Here is a 27,747-nt window from a genome sequence, read left to right on the forward strand (position 1 = left end):
AAAAATGAGTATACTACCCAAAGTAATTTATACATTCAATGCAATCCCTATCAAGCTACCAATGATATTTTTCACAGAACTAGAACAAATAATCTCACAATTTATATGGAAATACAAAAAACCTCGAATAGCCAAAGCAATCTTGAGGAAGAAAAATGGAACTGGGGGAATTAACCTGCCGGACTTCAGGCTCTACTACAAAGCCACAGTCATCAAGACAGTATGGTACTGGCATAAAGACAGAAATATAGATCAATGGAACAAAATAGAAAGCCCAGAGATAAATCCACGCATCTATAGACACCTCGTCTTTGACAAAGGAGGCAAGAATATAAAATGGAGAAAAGACAGTCTCTTTAACAAGTGGTGCTGGGAAAACTGGTCAGCCACTTGTAAAAGAATGAAACTAGAACACTTCCTAACACCATATATCTGAACTTTTTAGCCTGGCTTCCACCGTCTATCATCCATCTCCTTATTTCTTCAACTGTGGCATACAGGTAAAGCAGTTTCAGACATGTTAACTTCTACCACTATAAGAAACAACCTGCCAACTAGAAAACTGTTCATGTACAGTTCCTTTTTCTTCTACTGTTACTGTTTCCAATCAAAATGTGATTTTCCAAAGTAATTTTAAGTCAGCTCCTTCCTTTTTTTTTTTTTTCCCTTGTACCTTTTTCAGTGAGATTATGTCTTCATTCTATCTTGAGGTCCCCAATCTCTTGGTTGATTTTTTTTTAATATGCATATATTAAAGTTCACTTTTTGTGTTGTAAGGTTCTTTGTGCTTTACCAGATACATAGTATCAGGTATCCACCTCTCCAGAATATTTCCTCCACCCTAAAAATTCCCATGTGTCCCCTTTAGTAAACTGCTGTCCACTCCCCCAGTCCCTCACAACCACTTACCTGTTTTTCTGTACTTTAGTTTCACCTTTTGTAGAATGTCATATGAAGAGAATTGCATAATATGTAACCTTTCAGGTCTGCCTTTTTTCACTTAGGAAGATGCATATAAGTTTATCCATCTTATCTGAATCACTAACTTGTTCTTTTTTATCACTGAATAGTATTACATTGTATGGATGTCTCACAGGTTGTTTGTCCATTACCCTGTTGAACAGTATCTTGGTTGCTTCCAGTTTTTAGTGATTATGAATAAAGCTGCTGTAAAAACTTACATACAGATTTTTGCATGAACATGTTTTCATCTCACTTGGGAAAATAACTAGAAACATTACTGCTGAGTTGGTTATATGGTGGATATATGTCTAACTTGGTGAGAAACTGCCAAACTATCTGAAGTGGCTATTAACATTTTGCATTTCTATCACCAGTAAATGAGAGTTCCTATTGCTCTGCATCCTTTCCTAGTGTAATTTTTAATAGTGTCCCCTTTCACTTTTGATCGTGTCCTGGTTTGTATGATAAACAATGCAGTGTTAAGTAAGCATAATGACATATTCTGTCTTATGTTTTGTGAATCTCTTTGTGAGGAATTTTGGTGACTCTGTTGTTATTGAGAGAGACGATTTTCCTCATTAAGAGCATGATTTTAGATCTTCTAATTTCAGTAATGGTGGATTAAGGAATAAATAGGTAAAGGAAATCAGAATTAAGTAATTCAGTTGGCTAAATAGGTGACATTGTGTACTGATGCCAGTCTCCTTGTGAGGTTCCTCATTGTGATATCACTCTTCTGGTTGTCTATTTGCTTTCTTTAACTGCACCCACAAGCAATTCTGTGCATTTTTTTTACTTTTAGTTTTGCAGTCTGACCATAATTTGGACCTTTCTAATATCTCAAAGGATAGAGAAAATGAAATCATTACAGCTTATAGTGTAGTTCTGTATCAGACTTAAGGTTGAAGCCTCTAGGGATAGATAGCAGAGCCAGAAAGCCATCTTTGTCTGTAGAACATCTGCATAGTAACTGTAGGTACCCATTATTTTTCTGATCTTTATGTCTCAGTGTTATTTTAATTTTCATATTTATTCTTTGGATTCCAGATTAGATATTTTGGTTAACCTTTGGCATGTTGCATATTAGCTTTATCTTGAAGCCAAACAGAGCAAATAACGCTTTTCTTTCTTGAAAAAATTTCTACCCTCAGATCTCTTTACTTACTCTTTCTTATTATGCAAAAATAAATGGTGTCAAATAAAAACAAAGGTTAAGGATTTGTTAAGAAAATTTGTGAGCATCTCATTTGTGGTATCTGGAGACAATTCATTTAAATGAAAATTGCTTATATTTCTAGAAATCCAGGCTGCTGCTTCACTTTGTCATGCAAGTGAGAATTCTGCTCACAGGTCAGAGGCCACAGGTGCATCTAGAGGCCTGTCATCTCATCTTTAGGACCCACCAACTAACCTTTCTGATCTTTTTCACAGGTGGTGGAGAGAAGATGGGGAACAATGCAGTTTCCAGATGTCAAGGTCTAAGTAGGTCAAGTCAGACCCTCTTTGGGAATGTCTAGTCCACAATGGTCAGGATTCCAAAGCATATTGCAGTGGTTAGCAGAAAATTGACAAACCCATCAAAATTATTTGAGGAGATGGCAGTTTGTGAATTAAATTGCTCCATTAATGATTTTCCTTTCCTTAGATCGAATTCAGATATGATTCCTGCATCTACTACTGTGGGAAAAAGATAAAAAGGAGAACCTTAACTTTGGACTTCCCTGGTTAATTTTTATTCATTTATTTATTTTTATTGAAGTATAGTTGATTTACAGTGTTGTGTTAATTTCTGCTGTATATCAAAGTGATTAAGTTTTATATATGTATTTACATATATATATACATTCTTTTTATATTCTTTTCCATTATGGTTTATTACAGGATATTGAATATAGTTCCTTGTGCTAAACAGTAGGACCTTGTTGTTTATCCTGGATTATTTTAAAATTTTCCATTGCTTTAGATCTTGAGGAAATACTTGAACATTTCCTTTATTAAAAAATGATTGCTACTTAATGTTCTTTCAAACTCAGAAAATCACTTTATGGTGAAAGTAAAAAATTAAGGTTTTGAAAGATGTTTCTTCTTGATTAAATGTGATTCAGTTAGTTTCAGTGTTAAAGATAATAAACCCAGCATTTTGCTCTGTCTGAATCTTGAGAGCACCAGGCATTTTGGACAAATCAGTTAACAAGTTGGGCCTCGTTCTTTTGTAAAACGACAAAATTTAGACTAGTGAGCTCTTGGATACTTTCCAACTCTATAGTATGTGGTCTTATGACATGAGTGGCCATATTAGATTTTACCCCAAAATGAATAATTACCAAATAATGTCAACGATTTAAATGTAAACCTAGCCCTGCCATGAGCCTTCATAAAACACGAACAATGTTTACTATGTTTAAATTACATTTTAATATAGGATCAACTTTTTAGTTTTTGTTTTTTTAAAATTTATATCCCCAATTATAGTTGTTTACAATTATAATCTTTCTGCATGTATCTAATATGCATGAGGTTACTTGTCTAATTTACAGGTATCTTTTGTAAATTGTTTTGATTCCTGTATATGGGAATTCAGAAGAAAAGTTCAGTGCCAGATTTTACCCCCTGTGAATGCATATAACTATTTCTTAGTTTTTAAAATGTGTTAGAGTTGATTTTCGAAGAGAAAAATTTGCAGCTGCCTTTTCAAAGATGCTATTTTAGAGGATAGGCTAGAGAATGAAGAGAGTGGGGAAAGGGAGATTAACTTTACCTTCATTTAACGTGAAGTTCCAAGGTAGATGTTCTGTTTACTTAACAATAAGATATTTAAATATTACATATGGTTTTCTGTAGACTTTTTACTATGCCTTTCATGGGATATCTCTTGTTCCAGTAAGCCACCCTGTTAGATATTTTAAGCAGTGTATTTTTGCTGATGTGTACAGTAGTGATTTTTAAAGGTGGAATTGGCAACACCTGGAAACTTACAGATTTGATGAAATTTCCAGGCCATATAAAATTGCTGCTGTGAACTTAACATGTAAAAGAGCATTATAACTCTGTATCTGTGTTTGCTTGGCTTGGTGTGGTTGTCTGTTTCTGGAATGGACACAGAGAAAGAAATTAAAAGGCACAAATAAATTAGCTTTTCTCTTTTTATGTCTTCATCAAACCAGTATTTGCAGAGATCCTTCTGTTCCTCCTCTCTTTATAGTCCACCAAACATTTCATATTTGAAAGACTGTATGAAGCTTACTCCTTTGATCCCTCCTCTTTGAAAGGATTCCCAAATGCCAGCATTCCTCCTAGTTAAGTTTTCATTCAGCTTTTCTTTTGTTTCGCTTCATAATTTAGTGGTAAATTATAGATTATTTATTTATTTTTTAAAAGATGTTTCAGCTTGCAGACTTGAGCTTTTAATTTTCTTGGTTTCACTGTCCTATAGTAAAAATTAGTCTATCTGGCATTAACTGAAACTTCCTTACTGAGTACAATGCAACAACAATCTAACATAAAGAATAATGATAGTTGGTTACAGCCATGACCCTAAGGCAGTGCACGATACCTAAATATTGTCTGATTTATTCAGGAAAGATAAGATCACATCAACTCAATTTGTTGTACATTTTGTTCCAATTCATTTGACAAGTACTAAAAAGGTCCGTCTAGTCAAGGCTGTGGTTTTTCCAATGGTCATGTATGGATGTGAGAGTTGGACTGTGAAGAAAGCTGATCACCGAAGAATTGATGCTTTTGAACTGTGATGTTGGAGAAGACTCTTGAGAGTCCCTTGGACTGCAAGGAGATCCAACCAGTCCATTCTAAAGGAGATCAGTCCTGAGTGTTCATTGGAAGGACTGATGCTAAAGCTGAAACTCCAGTAGTTTGGCCACCTCATGCGAAGAGTTGACTTACTGGAAAAGACTCTGATGCTGGGAGGGATTGGGGGCAGAAGGAGAAGGGTACGACAGAGAATGAGATGGCTAGATGGCATCACCGACTCGATGGACGTGAGTTTGAGTGAACTCTGGGAGTTGGTGATGGACAGGGAGGCCTGGCGTGCTGTGATTCATGGGGTCGCAAAGAGTCGGATGCGACTGAACTGAACTGAACTGAATCTATGTTTCTGGAGAAGGAAATGGCAACCCACTCCAGTACTCTTGCCTGGAGAATTCCATGGATGGGGGAGCCTGGTATGCTACAGTCCATGGGATTGCAAAGAGTCGGACACAACTGAGCGACTTCACTTTCTTTCTTTCTATAGTTGCTTTTGGAGAAGAAAATGGCAACCCACTCCAGGGTTCTTGCCCGGAGAATTCCATGGACAGAGGGGCCTGGTGGGCTACAGTCCATGGGGTTGCAAAGAGTTGGATATGACTAAGCAACTACACACACACAATCTATGTTTCAGTTCAGTTCAGTCGCTCAGTCGTGTCTGACTCTTTGCGACCCCATGAACCACAGCACACCAGGCCTCCCTGTCCATCACCAACTCCCGGAGTTCACTCAAACTCATGTCCATTGAGTCGGTGATGCCATCCAGCCATCTCATTCTCTGTCATCCCCGTCTCCTCCTACCCCCAATCCCTCCTAGCATCAGACTCTTTTCCAGTGAGTCAACTCGTCGCATGAGGTGGCCAAAGTATTGCAGTTTCAGCTTTAGCATCAGTCCTTCCAATGAACACCCAGGATTGATCTCCTTTAGAATGGACTGGTTGGATCTCCTTGCAGTCCAAGGGACTCTCAAGAGTCTTCTCCAGCACCACAGTTCAAATCTATGTTTAGAGAGTGGATATTAACCAGACCACCCCATTCCCTAGTCTAAGAGGGTACAAGGGTATTTGTTCTGTTTTATGTCAACTCTGCTGTAGAGATGTTCTGCATGAAAGATGTTTTTAATTAAAAATTCAAGAAGGTAATACTGGAACCCCTTATATTAGGATCATGTTCTGAAGATTTCTCAAATCTTCAGTTAGTTCAGTCGCTCATTTGTTTCCAACTCTTTGTGGCCCCATGGACTGCAGCATGCCCATCTTCCCTGTCCATTTCCAACTCCTGGAGCTTGCTAAAACTCATGTCCATTGAGTCGATGATGCCATCCAACCATTTCATCCTCTGTCATCCCCTTCTCTTCCCACCTTCAATCTTTCCCAGCATCAGGGTCTTTTCTAAGGAGTCAGTTCTTTGCATCAGGTGGCCAAAGTATTGGAACTTCATTTTCAGCATCAGTCCTTCCAATGAATATTCAGGATTGATTTCCTTTAGGATTGACTGGTTTGATCTCCTTGTAGTCCAAGGGACTTTCAAGGGTCTTCTCCAACACCTCAGTTCAAAAGCATCAATTCTTTGGCTCTCAGCTTTCTTTATGGTTCAACTCTCACATCTCAACTCTTTCCTCCCCTCAAAATGGTTGAAGGCTAAAAATAGAAAGAAATGGAATTCAGAAATCAGTACTCCTCTGGAAAGCCTCACTATAGCAATACTTCCTTCTAACCATTCACATTCCAAGACTTTTTTTTGAAGATTCATTTGAGCAAACTTTCATTGAGCGCTCACTATATATAAGATAATGTGATAGGAAATAAACAACAGGGTCAGGATGAAGGGAAATAAAACTATGCTATTGATAGTTTTATGGCTGTCAAGGACTTCACACTCTAACGGTTCCTTAAATTAACTTTCGGGCCTATAGTTATAAATCTGGAAGAGTTTTGGTATGTTTTATTTTTGAAATTTGTTGGAGCATTTTGCTGCAGTCAGCTGGAAGGCACTAGGGAGGTGAATGATCTGTTCAAAAGTCCAGAAAGGCATGTGTGTGCTATCTTAATATAGCTTTATTGAGATATAATTTACATATGATAAAATTCATCTTTTAAAGAGACTAAATTTGAGTTTTGATATACTCACAGAATTGTACAGCCATCACCACTTTCTAATAATTTTATAACATTTTCGTAGTTCCCAAGAGAACTGAACTCATTAGTGGTGACTTTTGCTAATCCTCTACCATCAACCTGAGGTAACCATTAATCTGGCTTGTTTGTTTATGGATTTGCCTATTCTAGATATTTCATGTAAATGGAATTATAGTATATTTGTGTTTTTGTGTCTGGCTTCTTTCACTTTGCATAATATATTCAAGGTACATCTATTTTGTAGCATATATTAATACTTCATTTCTTTTTATGACTGAATAATATTCTGTTATATGGATTTGCCACATTTTATTTATCCATCAGTCAATTGCTAGATATTTGAGTTGTTAACTACTTTTTTGCTATTACAAATAATACTGCTGTGTACATTTGTATGTTTTTATATAAGCTGTATGCTCTAATTTCTCTTGGATATACCTATGAGTAAATTTATTGGGTCATATGCTGACTTTGTTTATCCTTTTAAAACTGTTTTCCAAAGTTACTATATAACTTTTCAATTCTATCCTCAGTGAGTGAGGGTTCTAGTTTCTCCATACCATCATCAACACTTGTTCTCTCTTTTATAATTTTAGCCATCCTAACGGACGTGATGTGGTATATCACTGTGGCTTTAATTTGCATTTTCTTAACGGCTAATAGGCTTCCCTCATAGCTCAGTTGGTAAAGAATCCGCCTGCAATGCAGGAGACCCTGGTTCAGTCCCTGGGCTGGGAATATCCCCTGGAGAAGGGAAAGGCTACCCACTGCAGTATTCTGGCCTGGAGAATCCTACGGACTGTATGGTCTGTGGGGTCGCAAAGAGTTGGACACGACTGAGCGACTTTCACTGATCACTGAACAGCTAATAACATTGAGCTTCTTTTCATGTGCTTTTTGGCTACTTGAGTATTTTCTTCGGAGAAACATCTATTTGAGTCCTTTCCACATCTAAAAATTGTGTTATTTGCCTTTTTGTTGTTGAATTGTAAGAGTTCTTTATATAATCTTGGTACTACTCTTATCAGCTATATAATTTACAAATATTCTCTTCCATTATGTGGGTTGTTTTTTCACTTTCTTGATAGTATCCTCTGTAGCACAAAAGTTTTTAATTTTTATGATATCCAATTTATTTACTCTTTTTTTCTTTTGTTGCTCATGTTATATCTAAGAAGCTATTGCCTTCAAGGTTATGGAGATATACTCCTTCATAATTCAAGGTTATGAATTCATAACCTTCATAATTCAAGGTTATGAAGATATACTCCTGGTAATTTCTTCTAAGAGTTTATAGTTTATTTCTATGATCCATGTTGAATTAATTTTGTATATAGTGTGAGGTAAGAGTCTAGCTTCATTCTTTAGTATGTAGTTACCCAGTTGTCCCATACCATTTATACTGTTCTTTCCACATTGAATGGACTTGGCACCCTTATCAAAAACTAACTGATTTTAAAGGTAAGGGTTTGTTTTTGGATTTTCCAGTCTATTCCATTTATCTGTTTGTTTATCTTTATGCCATTGATATACTGTCTTTATTATTTTTACTTTGTAGTAAGTTTTGAAACTCCACACGTGATCTTTTACTTTTTACTTTTCCTCAATGCCCACATCTTTTGGTTACCAGTTTTCAAATCTCACTTTTTAATATTTCTCAGGCTGGTTTGAGACTGGGCCCCTACTAACAATTCATTGGTTTAGGATCTTAATTATTTGTTGTTGTTTTGTTGCCCAGCCCCACCCGAAAGCATTAGCTTCTTAACTGGTTGTTTATGTTAATTCATTTAGCCATTTTTGTTTTTTACCTGCTGCACATGACATATAGGTATTGGGGGGTATAACCTTGAATATGTCAAATATAATCTATATTCTCATAGACTTTACATTCTAGTTGGGGAAGCACAATAAATAAGTTTAAAACAATTAGATAGTGTGAAAAAGGGAATTAAACAAAATAATCTTTATAAAAGTTAATCTAATTACTTTCCTGATTAAAATTCTTAAGTGACTTCCCATTACTTTCAGGATGGAGTTCATATTTCTCATTTAATTTTAATATTATCTTATTACATTATAAGAACTTTTTCCAACATTAACATCTTTCTAGTAAGTTCCCTGCTATCTTCCTTTGTGAATATTTGTTTTTTCTTATAAACTGTTTATCCAGTATTAAACCTCTTAAAATTTTATCTGTAGCTGTAAAAAATTTGCAACAGGCTCTTTTTATCTTAACATATTGGCTTCTATATTGCCAATATTGGCTTGTATATCGTAGCATACTTTAATTAAATACTGTAATTTTAATGAAATATGTATAAGTAAGATGAAGTATTTTAAAATATATTGACATTCTAAAATGGAAGTCAAAAAGTACAGCTGAAAAGTTATCGTGTAATGAAAGCATTCTAGTTGGTACTGCATGAAACTCAGTCATAGCAGATCTGTCTAATTGTGGTCTTTGAATGTGCCAAATGTTCTAAATATTAAATTCTGCCTATGACCATACTGCCTAGCTTGTTTAAAAAAATATCTAATGAGTTTATTACTTCAGTTTCTTGGATATGGTAAGTAAAGAAGCAATATCATAAGAAAAAATGGAACATATCCATAAATGAAGTTAAAAAAAAATCTCGTGTCCAAGATGACCAAGAGGATGAGTCAGTTTTCTGTTGCCATAAAGAAATTCTGTTGTTACTGAGTATTTAATGGTATTTAAAATATACTTTAAAGCTCTTTGATTTAAAATTGTTTTCTATTTCAATTGGTGATGAAACACAAAACCCAGAAGACAACAAGGGCTGGATTTGGCCCCTTTCTAGCCTTATGATAATGGAGATCAGAGTCAGGAAAAGTACTTTATCTCCTAGCTCAGTAGTCTAACAAATATTTATTGAATGCTTACTGTGTGCTACATACTGTTTTATGCACCAGGCATGCAATATGCCCATGGCAAACAAGGCTCCTGCCACTATAGGTAGACAAAGAGAAATGAGGGGATGGTGTATAATATAATCTAGTGGGTATTGTTTTACTTAACATCTGAAATTTTTTCTTTTACCTCTTTTAGCATATTCTGTGCCTTAATTTAGATTATTAATAACTTTTGGGGAAAGAAATAGTAGAAAAATAAATCTTTAGCTCTTGAGACTTCCAGTTTCTGCTCTAACATGTAAAGAGCTTAGAAGTTGTTGCTCTTCTTCTTACAACAAGGAAAAAAAACTCTGAAACTGAAAATCAGTAACTGTTAATATATTTCTCAGAGTTGAGGTCATAGGACAATCACCACTCTGAAAACTAGAGAGACTGGTGAATACAGAGCACGAGCTGCTGCAGTTTGTAGGATCAGTTAAACGATAACTTACTAGTTGCTTGAAGACTGTGTGTGGACTAGCTTGAGAGTTAAGAACGCCTGGGAATCCAGTCTAAGGAGATCCCTACACTTTTATGACTTTTATCTCCAGGTGTCTCACCACTTTTTCATGTTGAAGATCTGAGAAAAATCCCCTTATGCTTCTGACAGGTGGAAAGGGAAAGTAAGCATTTTGAAGTGCTCCCAGTTCTATTCTCAGTAAGGAGGGCCAGCCCTCCAAGGAAACTTCTAGAGCTTTATCTCACCTAGGAAAGGGCAATTAGGCAGCTCAGCACCCTGTATGCTTTCTTTCTCATATAAGGGGATGGAAAAACACTAAGAATTTCTTCTTTAGAGGGACTCAGACCCACTAAAAAAGCAAACAAGAAAAAATACCCCAAACTGAGCATCGAAGGAGTGAAAATGATGAATTATAATTCATTGAACCAAATAAGAACACGTGAGTTCATACTGATGAAAATAGGTAGGTGATAGGTAGGTAAAAGAAAAAAGAAATTTCTTTGTTAAAGTATCAATAAAATGCCAACATGAAAGTAGAAAGAATAATCGAATTAGAAAATCAGCAGTTGGTATCCATCAAAATAATAATTGTTTTAGGCAAGAATCATCAATAGACATTAAAATTGGTAGGTGGTTTATCAGTAATGGAATATTTTGATAGTTTCAAAGTATCTACCCATAATATTCTTATTAATTACTAAGGGAGAAATAGTAACTGCTGACACAGTCTCCTTTGGTGTCTACTGCCAAGGACTTTGGGTCTCTGGATATGCACAGGGCTCTGGGCCTTTGGACCGTCACCTGGTGCCCGATTCGGCCCTTGCCGCTGGAGCCACTGCCTGGGCCTGTGTGTGGGCTCCTGTGTGCACGTATGACTGAGCCAACTCGTGGTGCTACCTCTGGTCTCTGGCCAACCCGAGGGCGGCAGGGTGAGGCAACGTGGGTCTTCTATCCTGTGTGCTCCCCACCGCGGGCACCTGGTGGTGGCTGGACGACCTCTATCCTGTAGGCTCCGTGCCACGTGTCGGGCATGCTCCACCTGGGGAGAAATAGTAACTGGAGAAAACCAGCAGATACTGCCTTAACTAAGTTGTAAACCTAGCCTCGCCAATATTGTGACAAACTGACCTCAACATTACTTCCATGGTGTTCCTGCCAAAAATGCATAACCTGAAATCTAATCATGAGAGAAATTAAGAAAGGCTCAATATGGGGGGCTTTCTACAAAATAACATAAAATTTTGCTTTCAAAAGAAAAAACAAAGACTAAAAATCTGTTCCATGTTAAGGAGACTGACAACTGAATGCAGTGTGATCTGGGATTTTCTTTTGCTGTGAGAGGCATTTTTGGGATGATTGGCAAAGCCAAATGGAGTCCGTTGATTAGATAATCATATCGTATCACTGTTAATTTCCTGATATTTGTACTGAATTATATAAGAGAATGACCTTGTTTTTAAGAAATACACAATGAAGTATTTGGGGTAAAAGCTCATCAGGCTAGCAACTAGCTTTCAAACAGTTCAGGAAAAAATGAGTGTTTTATATAGAGAAAATAATAGAGCAAATTAGTAAATTGTTAAAATTTGGAGAATCTGGGTGAAATGTATGTCGAGAGTCTTTCTGCTAGTCTTACAACTTTCTATGAGCCTCAAATTATGGCAAAATTAAAAGTTAAAAGGAAGAAATTACTCAACAAAAGGGGTTTTGCTCTAAGGTACTTGGGAAATTGTTAATTTATATTTGTCCTCCCTAGGGACTTTAAACATTTCCCTTTCCCGTCTTAGTCTTGTTGGGGAAGAAAAGGAGAGACTCTAGAGTAAAAAGTGACACCCTTGGTGATCACCTGATAAGTACATAGAAAAAAAGAAGTTGCTCAGTCGTGTAGGACTCTTTGCAACCCCATGGACTGTAGCCATGTACATAGGGCTGTTCAGATGATCTGTTTTGTTTCTGACCTGAACCACTTTTTTTCTTCTTAGGCACTTGGTGCTTAGGAAAAATGTGGCTTAATTGCCTTTCTCAGTGTATGTGTTGGAATGATACAGCTTCAGTAAAGATGTTTTACTCACCAAAAATTGAATATTTCAGAAGACCTAAGACATGGTCACCATAACTGTAGCTTGGATACCTGAAATCAGAGACTTGCCTTCAATCTCCTGGGTTGCTAGGACGAGCTTATGCTAGCTACCATATTTGACACTATTAATGTCAGCTGCGTAGTGTTGGACATGCAGATTCCTAAGATAAAAATGGAATCCACAGTGGAATTAGGGTCCCTCCATTTCCCACAGTTCCCCTTTGGTAACGATATATAACTGCTCTTTGATCATCTCTATCAGGATATTGACTATACATTTAAAATTGAAGTCCTCATCTCAAACCCTTTTCTCCTACAACCCAATATCCACTTGGTTGCTCAAACTACAGATCTGGAACATAGACTAAATAAATTCTTTCTTCTCCCCGATTCTCTAATCCATATTCATTGTAACTCCTTAAATTCCTGACCTCTACCTTTCTCCCAGTCACTACTATTACTGCCATAGTTCGGAGCTTCATCTTTGGCCTCTTGTTTGTTCTCCACTCCCCCTCTTCCTCCCACCAAAGATATCTGATCTTTCTATTGTCAGGTCGCCCACCCCCAACCCAAATCTATATGCTGTATAATCTGTTGAAGTGATCTACTGAAATATGTCTTTACAGTCTTTGGTGGTTCCCATTTCCTACAGGAAAACTTCAAGCTCCTTAGCTTGTATGGCACCCCACTCCAGTACTCTTGCCTGGAAAATCCCATGGACGGAGGAACCTGGTAGGCTACAGTCCATGAGGTCCCGAAGAGTTGAACACGATTTCACTTTCCCTTTTCACCTTATGCATCAGAGAAGGAAATGGCAACCCACTCCAGTGTTCTTGCCTGGAGAATCCCAGGGACAGAGGAGCCTGGTGGGCTGCTGTCTATGGGGTAGCACAGGGTCAGACAGGACTGAAGCGACTTAGCAACAGCAGCAGCAGCAGCAGCTTGTATTACAAAGTGCTTATTATCTAGCAACTACCTACCTCTCCATCTCATTTCTTGCCACTTATTACCTTATATTGCCTCTGTACTGCAACAGTAGTAAATGTCTTAGAGTTCCAGGATGTAACCAAGTTGTTACTCAACTGAGTTTTTGCAGATGCTGTTTTCTCTATGTAAAATGTTTTTCCTTCTCTCTCTACTTGGCTAAAGAGCTTACTTTTCTAAACATGGTCAGTCAGTCAGTCAGTCAGTTCAGTCGCTCAGTCGTGTCCGACTCTCCGCGACCCCATGAATCACAGCATGCCAGGCCTCCCTGTCCATCACCAACTCCCGGAGTACACTCAAACTCATGTCCACAGAGTCGGTGATGCCATCCAGCCATCTCATTCTCCATCGTCCCCTTCTCCTCCCGCCCCCAACCTTTCCCAGCATCAGAGTCTTTTCCAGTGAGTCAACTCGTCGCATGAGGTGGCCAAAGTATTGGAGTTTCAGCTTTAGCATCAGTCCCTCCAATGAACATCCAGGATTGATCTCCTTTAGAATGGACTGGTTGGATCTCCTTGCAGTATAAGGGACTCTCAAGAGTCTTCTCCAACACCACAGTTCAAAAGCATCGATTCTTCGGCGATCAGCTTTCTTCACAGTCCAACTCTCACATCCATACATGACCACGGGAAAAACCATAGCCTTGACTAGACGGACCTTGGTTGGCAAAGTAATGTCTCTGCTTTTTAATATACTATCAAGGTTGGTCATAACTTTCCTTCCAAGGAGCAAGCGTCTTTTAATTTCATGGCTGCAGTCAGCATCTGCAGTGATTTTGGAGCCCAAAAAAACAAAGTCTGACACTGTTTCCACTGTTTTTCCATCTATTTCCCATGAAGTGATGGGACCAGATGCCATGATCTTTGTTTTCTGAATGCTGAGCTTCAAGCCAACCTTTTCACTCTCCTCTTTCACTTTCATCAAGAGGCTTTTGAGTTCCTCTTCACTTTCTGCCATAAGGGTAGTGTCATCTGCATATCTGAGGTTATTGATATTTCTCCCAGCAATCTTGATTCCAGCTTGTGCTTCTTCCAGCCCAGCGTTCCTCATGATGTACTCTGCATATAAGTTAAATAAGCAAGGTGACAATATACAACCTTGACGTACTCCTTTTCCTATTTGGAACCAGTCTGTTGTTCCATGTCCAGTTCTGACTGTTGCTTCCTGACCTGCATACAGGTTTCTCAAGAGGCAGGTCAGGTGGTCTGGGATTCCCATCTCTTTCAGAATGTTCCACAGTTTATTGTGATCCACACAGTCAAAGGCTTTGGCATAGTCAATGAAGCAGAAATAGATGTTTTTCTGAAACTCTCTTGCTTTCTCCATGATCCAGTGGATATTGGCAATTTGATCTCTGGTGCCTCTGCCTTTTCTAAAACCTGCTTGAACATCTGGGAGTTCACGGTTTACATACTGCTGAAGCCTGGCTTGGAGAATTTTGAGCATGACTTTACTAGCGTGTGAGATGAGTGCAATTGTGCGGTAGTTTGAGCATTCTTTGGCATTGCCTTTCTTTGGGATTGGAATGAAGACTGACCTCTTCCAGTCCTGTGGCCACTGCTGAGTTTTCCAAATCTGCTGGCATATTGAGTGCAGCACTTTCACAGCATCATCTTTCAAGACTAACATGGTAGAATGTAATAATATGGAACCCTTCTTGTTGCAAGCATCCCACAGTATATAAAAAACAAATGGTGTAGTTTAAATACACAGCTTAGCTCACAAGAAATATAGCAGACCCTCAGAATGCCAGAAAGTAAGACGTACCCCAAAGTCACAACCATAAGCATATTACAAGCTAGTGTTGTGTTGGCCTTTAGTGGGGAGAGAGAGTTATTGGACCCAGAAGTAGACTCTCCTGAGTTGGGGCTTGAGTCTTTATGTCCCTTCAGGGACAGAAAATGAACCCTTGGGCTTTTAAGATACAGAGAGTTGCATACCCTTGCATAAAACCAAAATCTTTGAAGGACTACACAGAAAGGCTATGTAGAGAAATTTTATGCTGGCTTAGGAAGACTGCAAGCAATGTTGTAGTCTTAAAAAAATAAGGCCGCAGATTCAGAGCTTTGAAATGAGAATATTTCCATTATAAGGACTGTGTTGCAGGAAGGAAAGAAAACAGGTTTCTAGCCAAAGGCTGGGGACCACCATACTCTGCTTCCTTTGTGCATCAAAATAATAGGCTGTTATGTTATACATAAGTACAGTTGAAGACATGCCTCCATGCACTAAGAATTGGCTTGTGGTCAGCTGGGGAGGAATGAACCTATGACACTCAGGTGGAAGATATAAGACCCTGCCACATGAAGAAAATACATGAGGAAAGGGGTAACTGAAGTTTGTAGTCCCAAGTTAAAATTTTCAGAAGGGTAATTAGTAAGGGTGCTGATCACATACACTTAAAAGAGGTTGTATTGTTTGTCCAGTAAAACCTTTCTATTGTATGTTAGCATGCAGTGCAGTTTTATTACAGAGGGATATTTCCTCAACAGTATCCACTTGAGACTCAGGATATAAAAAAAAAATCTAATGAAAAGAGGAGATTCTGTTTTATCTATTGTTGCATAAGAAACAAACCACTCTAATAAAGTTTGTGATTTAAAACAAGTCATCATCTATTTTACTCACAGAACTACACATTTGGTGGGGCTGGACAGAGGTACATCTCTGCCCCATATGGCGGTGGAGTGGCTAAACTAAGGCAGGGGGAGTCACTTTTCAGGTGGTTCAGTCACATGGCTGATATGTTGCCGCTCAATCACCTGGGAGCTTGACTAGGGCCTCATTTTCCTTCCACATGAGCCATGAGCCTCTCCATGGGCTGATTACACTTCCCACAGCACTTGGCTCAGTTTCAAGGACAAGCATCCTGAAGGAACTAGCAGGATGTATGTGGCATTTTAATGACTTACCCTTTGGAGTCACAGGGTCACTCCTACCATATTCTGTCAAGGTAGTCACAAAGGCCTGTCCAGTTTAGAGAGATCGCACATAGATTCTACTGCTTCATTGGGAGAAATGTCAGGGTCTCAAAGAACAAAGAACATTTGAAATGGGAGCTGCTATTATAGCCACATTTGGAAACACAGTCTGCTACCATCCCCAAACCTGTGTCTTATTGTGAATTTCAGGTCTGATTTTAACCTGCTTATGTGGTATGGGATCCTTAAGCCCACAATAAGGAATAGTGATTCCTTTGTAACCACATCATAATTTGGTCTTCTGAGACTACAGTGTTAACAAATGCAAAACTGGTTTGGAGTTACATTGCCAGAATCCAGAACATGTAAGACTGCCATGATGAAAATAATACCTAGTGGTGTACACTAGAACAGAAATGACAAAACATGGACATTACCCACCAGAAATAAAAGGAAACAGGGGACTTCACATCTCCGGAACCAAAGATATAGGAAAATATGAAATGGGCTATAAACTAAGTGATTAAAAAGATTAAAGAGAAAAAATAAGGAAAAGAATAAAGATAAAATAAGTAAAGAGAACTCTTCTATAAAAATGTTCGTCCAGCATTCATCTCCTCTCAGAAATATTTTCTGTATTCTGGGGTAAGCTGTGCAAATCACTGTTGTGTCATTTAACACACTTTGTTAACAGCTTCCTCCACCCCATCCCCAACCCTGCAAACAATCTAAGCTTGGAGCACATGGATTTGGTAGCAACTGAACTTCGTTATTTTTATGTCCAAGGTTTAGCATTTAGTAGGTTCTGGTACTTAGTAGGTTCTCAGCAATTGTCAAACTAAAGACTGCCTAAGTCCATGTTAAATTATAAAAATGAATTAAATCAGAATGTATCTAGTTATGTTAGCAGTTTGGATGAAGAGATCAAGTTTTTCTGTCTTAACATTCAGCATTGACACTGGCAACAGTACTAAAGGGTATTTATTAGCTGCCTTTAGTTGTTTAATTAGTGATAATTTATTAGATGTTCACAGAATCTCCTTTTTGAAGAGAAAATCTTACTCATTTGTTTAAGGAAAAAGAAGTTTCTGTCTTAAGGAGTAACCCAGGTCTGGAAATGGGGCAGAAGGCTATGCTAAAACTTCTATTTTAGCCATCGTCTAGAGTGACAAAAAACAGGTTTGATCCCCAGAACCACGGATTTTGTGCTTAATGAACTGTGGTCTCTAGCAGAAAGAAGGTGGTGGATAATTCCTTTCTCATCCTTATAGAGAGGCACTAGGCTAGTAGATGGTTCAAGGGAGGAGAAAAATGGTTGCTGCTTTCTCCTTTCAGCTTTATATAAAAGTTATTGATGACACTTTTGAAGGAAAAATAGCTAGGCCCAGATACCTATTCCTGATTGATCATATGAGAATACAAGGGAGCAAAATAAGAATAAACTTTCAGATTCAGAACAAGCCCTAAAATGTAAATTTTACACCTTGCATCCTGTTTGTAGATAGTATCGATCATAATAGTGTAAAAATATTGTAATAAATATGATAAAATTATTTCTTTAAGATAAACCCATTTTAAGTTATTTCTTATTAAAGCCTGTTTATTTTTCGTCAGCTGCAATAGACTAAAAAAATTACTGTTACTTAATATACTTGTAAAATGCTTTGTTGAATTTATTAATCAAAAATGTCAAGTGCATAGGTTTAGTTTTGGAACTTTTTTACAATTACCTATATATATTAGAAGTCTGATGCTGGGAGGGGTTGGGGGTGGGAGGAGACGGGGACGACAGAGAATGAGATGGCTGGATGGCATCACCGACTCGATGGACATGAGTTTGAGTGAACTTCGGGAGTTGGTGATGGATAGGGAGGCCTGGTGTGCTGTGATTCATGGGGTCGCAAAGAGTCGGAAACGACTGAGCAACTGAACTGAACTGATATATATTAGAAAACATGGAAAAACAACACCTAGAATTGGAAAGTGGTCATTTAAATTTATTAATTGATTAAAACTGAGCGATTCAAAATTTTCAGTTGCTAATATAGAAGGATTATAGCCTGAATTTTATGGTATTCATGTAACACCCTTTTGACCAAGGAAAGAATTAGTAACACTCTTTTGACCAAGGAAAGAATTAGTAACACCCTTTTGACCAAGCAAAGAATTAATTTTGTTTCCTTTATCCCCTGCCCATGTGACTAAATCCAGTTGCCATATATTTTTCCTAAAAACAATCTACCTAGAAATTCTTAGTATAGACCTACGAGATTGACCTATGAGATTTACTCAGTCTTATTGACCATGGTTTTTTAAACCAATAATGGGCAGCAGTAAAAGAGAAACCGAGAGCTAGGATGAAGAAAGGACGCTGGTACCTGCTGGAACTTTTGCTGGGCACCTTGCCTCCAAGCACATAGTTTATTGGCCACTTTCCTGACTCCCTGATAGAATATAGGAAGTCTGTAACATAAGAATATAAGTGGTTATTTCTTTCTTTATAACTGGGTCTTTTGGCACTGTAGGCAGTTGCTTTACCCTCTGAGCCACCAGGGATGTCCAGTAACTGGGTCTTTTAAAAGAATAGAATCTATAAATTGCACTCATCTCACATGCTAGTAAAGTCATGCTCAAAATTCTCCAAGCCAGGCTTCAGCAATATGTGAACCGTGAACTTCCAGATGTTCAAGCAGGGTTTAGAAAAGGCAGAGGCACCAGAGATCAAATTGCCAACATCCGCTGGATCATGGAGAAAGCAAGAGAGTTCCAGAAAAACATCTATTTCTGCTTCATTGACTATGCCAAAGCCTTTGACTGTGTGGATCACAATAAACTGTGGAAAATTCTGAAAGAGATGGGAATATCAGACCACCTGACGTGACTCTTGAGAAACCTGTATGCAGGTCAGGAAGCAACAGTCAGAACTGGACATGGAACAACAGACTGGTTCTAAATAGGAAAAGGAGTGCGTCAAGGCTGTATATTGTCACCTTGCTTATTTAACTTATATGCAGAGTACATCATGAGGAACGCTGGGCTGGAAGAAGCACAAGCTGGAATCAAGATTGCCGGGAGAAATATCAATAATCTCAGATATGCAGATGACACCACCCTTATGGCAGAAAGTGAAGAGAACTCAAAAGCCTCTTGATGAAAGTGAAAGGAGAGTGAAAAGGTTGGCTTGAAGTTCAACATTCAGAAAACAAAGATCTGGTCCCATCACTTCATGGGAAATAGATAGGGAAACAGTGGAAATAGTGTCAGACTTTATTTTTTTGGGCTCCAAAATCACTGCAGATGCTGATTGCAGCCATGAAATTAAAAGACACTTACTCCTTGGGAGGAAAGTTATGACAAACCTAGATAGTATATTAAAAAGCAGAGTCATTACTTTGCCAACAAAGGTCCATCTAGTCAAGGCTATGGTTTTTCCCGTGGTCATGTATGGATGTGAGAGTTGGACTGTGAAGAAAGCTGATCGCCGAAGAATTGATGCTTTTGAACTGTGGTGCTGGAGAAGACTCTTGAGAGTCCTTTGGACTGCGAGGAGATCCAACCAGTCCATTCTGAAGGAGATTGATCCTGGGTGTTCATTGGAGGGACTCATGCTAAAGCTGAAACTGCAATACTTTGGCCACCTCATGCGAAGAGTTGACTCACTGGAAAAGACTCTGATGCTGGGAAGGATTGGGGGCGGGAGGAGAAGGGGACGACCAAGAATGAGATGGCTGGGTGGCATCACCGACTCGATGGACGTGAGTTTGAGTGAACTCCGGGAGTTGGTGATGGACAGGGAGGCCTGGCGTGCTGTGATTCATGGGGTCGCAAAGAGTCGGTCACGACTGAGCGACTGAACTGAACTGAACTGAACTGATAGTATTTTGAATGTAGTAAGATATGAAAGAAAAAATTAGAGTTTGGGTCCTAGGTTTGAATTTTGGCCTTGGTCCCACAGTAAGCAAGTTACTTAGTTTCTCTGAATATCAGGTTCCTTATCTGTAAGGAAACAAGTTGCCTGTCAGGGTTGTTATGAAGATAACTGACATAATGCATATTCCCTAGCAGGCGCTTGCATCAGAATAGGAACTCAGAAGATAATAGGTCCTGTCCCTCCCTGTTAGACTGTTGGACAAATTGTTTATCAATAGTTCTTCAAGGAACTGGCATCTTAAAGTATCATAGATCACAGGATGTTTTAAGACCTAGCTGATTTTTTTTTGTTTCTGGACTTGTCAGTCTTCCTTTATTCTTAGTAATTCTGACTAATGCATAGTTAACAACTTCACATTACACAGGAATAATTTTACTCTAAAATAACCTAAATCAGCATGCCAAAGAATGCAATATTTATGAGAATAATTATTTAGTAGATTACAGAAAAACTACCAGTTAAATGAATATATGGGGGAACATGTAATATGCAGATAGTTTTCTTTGGCATGTTAGGTTGTCCTTGAATCTTGCTATATTCAGTTTAATCTTAAGATTGTGTGTATGTGTGCTAAGTTGCTTCAGTTGTGTCTGACTCTTTGCAACCCTACGGACTGTAGCCCTCCAGGCTCCTCTGTCCATGGGATTCTCCAGGCAAGAATACTGGAGTGGGTTGCCATTCCCTTTTCCAGGGCATCTTCCCAACCCAAGGATTAAACCTGCATCTCCTGAGACTGCTCCCTTGCAGATGGATTCTTTACCACTGAGCCACTGGGGAAGCCCCAATCTTAACATTATCCTCCTCTTAATATGGGAGCTAGAAATAAAATCTAAAATACTCTATTTCCTTTCTCATTTTACCTGAATTTTGTGTATCCCAATTCTTTGGTAAAAAGAAGTTGAATGATTGTGGTAACCTATAAATTGACCTTAGTGAAATTTTACAGAAAAATCTCGTATTCAGTAAGCTTTTCTTTGGCTTTTGATAGTTGACATTTTTTAAAAGCACTTATTATGTCTGTATTTAAAGAGATAAAAAGGAGGATTGCTCTGATTGTGAACTGGAAACTGGAGGCCTAAAGGTACCTAGATTTTCTTAGCGTTGTAAAGAGCTATCTTGCCTTCTGCCATTTGAGAGGAGGTGATAAAATACATTATTCTATAGCTGTTATTTATAGGTCTAGAATTGATGTTTGCTAAATGGGGAAAGAACAGAATTGATGTTGAATACTCTGCATTATAACTGGAGAGGGAGAAATTAAAATTTCATTATTTTTTAATATGTACTTCCTTATCTTTGAAATATACTCCAGCTATGTTTAGGTGGCAGACATTAGATTCAACATTATAAACCACACCATACTATCTTTGGAGATTCTTTAATTTTGCAGATGTTATTGGATGCCTAGTTTCCAATGGAAACTACAGATCAAGAATTTTTATTTTACTGGTAAAATTTTTGTGGAAATCAGTCTGGTAGGTTATTCAAATCTTTGCCTGGTGTTGTTTTCTTCCAATTGGGTTACTAAATAGAACTACAAATTGAGATACCTTTGATGGTGATCTTGTATAAATGACCGAGAGAAGAGTTGCTCCTGTGTTCACTGGTCCATCCACTTACCACTGGTGAATATTATCTAAATTGCTCAGGACTTTGCTGGTAATTTGTACTAAAAATATCTGAACCTCACAATGATGATTCTGTAAGTTTTAACAAACCTGCCACAGCTCTTCAGCATAATCCAGAGAGAACTGTACTGGAGGATGGGATATAAGGTGATGTTCTCAAAGGTGTCTCTTGCTCTATCACTGTACCTCTTTAGTGGTTCCAACCTCAAAAGTTTAAAACTATGGTTTATTTTTCATAGTTGAAAAAACTATTTCTCATTGTTAAAGGTCTTTTGGCATTCATTTTGTGCCTTAAAATTGCTTATTACTAAATTCTTTTAAATCACTTAATAGTGATAAGTTTTGTGGAAATATGTGTATTGTCTAATGGTCCCTTTTACTTAGTAGTTAAAAATATCTACAGAAAAGGGTTGCCAGCTTTGTCATGGGTCAAAACAAATAGAAAATATATATGATATATATTTACCATTTCAGAAGTAAAAGAAAATAAATTTGCCAATTATCCCATCATGATAATCTAACATATATTTTGAGGGGCAACCTTCCAATAGTTTTCCTTTCCAAATTTATTCATATTTATATGTTCTATATAAATGTTGTCATAGTATATATGTAGTTATTTTTGACTTTTCATTTTGGCTAGATGTGCGCATTTTCCATATTGCCATAATCTTCATACTTATTTTTTAACAGCTATCTAACATTCTGTCCAGTTGAATATACTTCCTTTTTATTTAACCTTTTATTTCCAGATTTTCAATTGTAAATTATACCATAGACTTTCAAGAGTCTTCTTTACTACAGTTCAAAAGGATCAGTTCTTGGGCACTCAGCTTTCTTTATGGTCCAACTCTCACATCTGTACATGGCTACTGGAAAAACCATAGCTTTGAATGATGGACCTTTGTCAGCAAAGTAATGTCTCTGCTTTTTATTATGCTGTCTAGGTTGGTCATAGCTTTTCTTCCAAGGAGCAAGTGTCTTTTAATTTCATGGCTGCAGTCACCATCTGCAGTGATTTTGGAGCCCAAAAAAATAAAGTCTGTCACTGTTTCCACTGTTTCCCCATCTATTTGCCGTGAAGTGATGGGACCAGATGCCATGATCTTAGTTTTCTGACTGTTGAGTTTTAAGCCAACTGTTTTACTCTCTTTCACTTTCATCAAGAGGCTCTTTAGTTCTTCGCTTTCTGCCATAAGGGTGGTGTCATCTGTGTATCTGAGGTTATTGATATTCCTCCCGGCAATCTTGATTCCAGCTTGTGCTTCTTCCAGCCCAGCGTTTCGCGTGATGTACTCTGTGTATAGATTAGTAAGCAGGGTGATGATATGCAGCCTTGATGTACTCCTTTCCCAATTTGGAACCAGTCTGTTGGTCCATGTCCAGTTCTAACTGTTGCTTCTTGACATGTATACAGGTTTCTCAGGAGGCAGGTCAGGTGGTCTGGTATTTCCATCTCCTTAAGAATTTTCCACAGTTTGTTGTAATCAACACAGTCAAAGGCTTTAGCATAGTCAATGAAGCAGAAGTAGATGCTTTTCTGGAATTCTCTTGCTTTTTCTGTGATCCAACGGATGTTGGCAATTTCATGTCATACAGAAGAGATGTAAAGATGAATAAAATGATCTTTCTCCCCAGTTTAGTTTGTAACCTGATGAAACTGACAGAATTAACCAGATGATGCAATAGTTTGACAGAAATTGAATGTAGATAGGGAAATTGCTGGGTGAAAAATTTTAGAATTTTTACTTGGCTACTAGATTCTGATTTGAAACCAGAGTGTTAAGGCTGTTGACGCTGTTTTTGACTGATAATTGGATCTTGGAATGAAAAAGTAGGATTCTCTTATAAGTCTCTTTATGGCATGACCTTGGACTGATCCTCAAATTTATTTAAGTGACAGAGTACGTTGAAGTCATTTTCCTTTGGTAAGCCCAAAATGACCCAAATCGGGTGTCCACTGGATTGTAGTAGTAGCTATTAACAGCTTAAGAAAACTGTATAGTAAAGTATGGAAAGGGAATTTGAGAAGATTTTTGTCCATTTTGATTTTTTATTTCATTTTAAGTGGGGAAACAGTATTGTCCAACTCTTAGCAACTTGGATCAGCTTGAAGACCAAGAATGGTTTGGAATCCACTGGCTATAATGAACATTATAACAGAGACTAGAGGTAAAAGAAAGCAGCAAAACTAAATTTGATTATTTGAAAATATATTTCATATAACATGTAATTTCTAATATTTCTTATAGTTGTCATGTTCTGTTGCTGCTGCTGCTGCTGCTAAGTCGCTTCAGTCGTATCCGACTCTGTGCGATCCCATAGACGGCAGCAGACCAGGCTCCGACGTCCCTGGGATTCTCCAGGCAAGAACACTGGAGTGGGTTGCCATTTCCTTCTCATGTTCTGTTAACATTACATTATTACTTTAAAGTACAAATTGAAATTCTTAAATTTATGTGAAATTTTAAAAAATCACCTAACTTAAATCTTTTTTCGAACAAAGTAAGGTAAAAATAAACTTTGAACTTTAAAATAATGGAAGTAAAACATTTTAGGAGCAGAGGTGATATTATAATGATTGTATTATACTGGAAGAATAATTATACTCTTATACTAAAAGAATTATTGTGCTGGAAGAATAATTAAGGTAGGACAAACTTATTAGTGAGAAGACTATGTCAATTTTAACATACTTTTTTTCTGTGAACTAGGAAAATTCAGGATTATTCTGGTTTGAAAGTACTCTGCCTCCTAAGCAATTTGATAACCCCCTGCTATAAAAGGAAATCTAATAGTGAGTCTTCCATCTACTCTGCCCACCCATGTTCAAGGTATTCAGCCCATACCCTAGCACAATCCCCTATTTTGATTACAAAAGGTAGAGTCAATTTCGTGTTGCTTCTTTTTTAAATTCAACTTTGTTGAGATGTTATTTATATACCATAAATAATTTGTAGTAATTGTATAGACTCAGATAGCCATAATCATCATCTTCTTTTATAACAGAACATTTCCCTCATTCGAAACAGTCCCTTTGACCCCATTGGCAGCTGGTCCTTGCTCTAACCCCCAGCCCCAGGCTGCCACTGATCTGCTTTCTTCTCCAAATTTGTCTTTTCTGACATTTCATATAAATGGATTCATACAATACATAACATTTTGCATCTGGTTTCTTTTATTTAACATATAATGTTATTGAGATTCTCCATGTTCTAACATGTATCTGTATTTTGGTCCATTTTTATTGCTGAATAGTATTCCATAGTATGGATAGCCATTACCAGGTAATGGACAGTTGGAATATTTCCATTTTTTTGGCTCTGATGAATAATGCTGCTGTGAACATTCATGACAGATTTTCATGTACACATAGGTTTACATTTCTTTTGTATTAGATACCTGTGAATGGAATTGCTGGATCCCATGGTAAATTTATGTTTAACTTTTTAAGAAATTACCAAACTGTTTCCTGTAGTACAATAACTGCCATTTTACATTCCCACTGGCAGTGTATGAGGGTTCCAGTTTCTCCACAGGCTCATCAATACTTGATATTATCTCTCTTTTTTTATTATAGTCAGTCTGCAATATGGGTTTGCAGTGATATCTCGTGTGGTTTTATTTTGCATTTTCCTGATGACTAAAGATGTTGGGCACTGTTTCACATGCTCATTAGTCGTTGATATGTCTTCTTTGATGAAGACTTTAGTTTCAGCTCTTTTACTTAGGTCTGTGATTCGAGTGAATTTTTGTGGATGGTATGGGATGAGGACCTAAATTTATATGTAAAATGATTGGGAATAAGGTAAGATTGCCAGTTCTTGCCACTATTTTCAACATTATATTAATGTTTACAGCCAGTATGATAAAAACTTAAAGACATCTAATTGGAAAGGAAGAAATTAATCTTTTATTCAAGTCATATTTATGACTTATCAGTTGCTCCAGCACTATTGAGAAGAGTCTTTGCCCACTGAGTTGTGTTGGTACTTCTATAAAAAATAACTGACCTTAATGTTAAGGATTTATTTCTGTACTCTCAACTCTATTCCATCGATTTATGTGTCTGTTTTTAGGCTAATACTACACTGCCTTAGACCACCTGACCTGCCTTAGACCACCTGACCTGCCTCTTGAGAAACCTGTATGCAGGTAAAGAAGCAACAGTTAGAACTGGACATGGAACAACAGACTGGTTCCAAGTCGGGAAAGGAGTACATCAAGGCTGTATATTGTCACCCTGCTTGTTTAACTTATATGCAGAGTACATCATGAGGAACGCTGGGCTGGAAGAAGCACAAGCTGGAATCAAGATTGCCGGGAGAAATATCAATAACCTCAGATATGCAGATGACACCACACTTATGGCAGAAAGAGAGGAAGAGCTAAAGAGCCTCTTGATGGAAGAGGAGAGTGAAAAAGTTGGCTTAAAACTCAGCATTCAGAAAACTAAGATCATGGCATCTGGTCCCATCACTTCATGGGAAATAGATGGGGAAACAGTGGAAACAGTGACAGACTTTATTTTTTTGGGCTCCAAAATCAGTGCAGATGGTGACTGCAGCCAGAAATTAAAAGACTCTTGCTGCTTGGAAGGACAGCTATGACCAACCTAGACAACATATTAAAAAGCAGAGACATTACTTGGCCACAAAGGCCCATCTAGTCAAAGCTATGGTTTTTCCAGTAGTATTGTATGGATGTGAGAGTTGGATTGTAAAGAAAGCTGAGCACCAAAGAATTGATACTTTTGAACTGTGGTGTTGGAGAAGACTCTTGAGAGTCTCTTGGACTATGAAGAGATCTAACCAGTCCATCCTAAAGGAAATCAGTCCTGAGCATTCATTGGAAGGACTAATGCTGAAGCTGATATGTCAATACTTTAGCCACCTTATGCGAAGAACTGATTCATTTGAAAAGACCCTAATGCTGGGAAATATTGAAGGTGGGAGGAAAAGGGGACAACAGAGGATGAGATGGTCGGGTGGCATCACCAACTCAATGGACATGAGTTTGAGTTAACTTTGGGAGTTGGCAGTGGAACGCCAGGCCTGGCGTTCTGCAGTCCATGGGGTCGCAAAGAGTCGGACATGACTGAGCAACTGAACTGAACTGACACTGCCTTAGTTCCTGTAGCTTTATATTGAGGCCAGAGAGCATAAGTCCTCCAACATTGTGAATTTCAGAATCACCTTACCAATTTCTATAAAAAATTTGCTGAAATTTTGATAGCTGTTGTACTGAATCTGTATATCGATTTGGGGAGGATTCTCTGATGCTGGGAGGGATTGGGGGCAGGAGGAGAAAGGGACGACAGAGAATGAGATGGCTGGATGGCATCACCGACTCGATGGACGTGAGTTTGAGTGAACTCCGGGAGTTGGTGATGGACAGGGAGGCCTGGCGTGCTGTGATTCATGGGGTCGCAAAGAGTCGGACACGACTGAGCAACTGAATTGAACTGAATATCATAACAGAGCTTCCCTGGTGCCTCAGATGGTAAAGAATCCGCTGGCAATGCTGGAGACCTGGGTTCGATCCCTGGGTTGGGAAGATCCCCTGGAGAAAGGAATGGTTACCCACTCCAGTATTCTTGACTGGAGAATTCCGTGGACAGAGGAGTCTGGCAGGCTTCAGTCTATGGGGTTACAAAGAGTCAGACACTTCTGAGCGACCAACACACACACAAATTATCTTAACAGGGCTTCCCAGGTGGTGCTAGTAGTAAAGAACCTGCCTGCCAGCGCAGGAGACAGACATAAGAGAAACGGATTTGATCCCTGGTTTGGGAAGATGCCCTGGAGGAGGTCATGGCAACCCATTCCAATATTTTTGCCCAGAGAGTGCTTATGGACAGGAACCTGAAGGAGCATAACCCATGGCGTCACAAAGAGCGGGACACAACTGAAACAAGTTAGCATGCATACCATGTCTCAACAGTACTGAGGTTAACAGTCTGAA

General features: G+C 38.2%; 1 protein-coding gene across 2 annotated transcripts in view; it reads left to right on the forward strand.

The window, feature by feature from the left end:
• The window catches only part of PDSS2 (decaprenyl diphosphate synthase subunit 2), a 286,538-nt gene that overhangs the window by 58,122 nt on the left and 200,669 nt on the right, over positions 1-27,747 (forward strand). Inside the window, exon 2 of one of the 2 annotated variants that reach the window (XM_055433579.2) lies at positions 2,395-2,445. The exons of the other annotated variant lie outside the window; for it this stretch is intronic. Coding sequence (XP_055289554.2) covers positions 2,395-2,445 — 51 coding nt within the window. The remainder of the gene's footprint in view (positions 1-2,394; positions 2,446-27,747) is intronic. 2 annotated transcript variants of the gene reach the window in all.

Source organism: Moschus berezovskii, chromosome 10 (genome assembly GCF_049115385.1).
Source record: "Moschus berezovskii isolate FMDL1 chromosome 10, NW_MosBer_1.0, whole genome shotgun sequence".
In the NCBI taxonomy this organism is placed as follows: Eukaryota; Metazoa; Chordata; class Mammalia; order Artiodactyla; family Moschidae; genus Moschus; species Moschus berezovskii.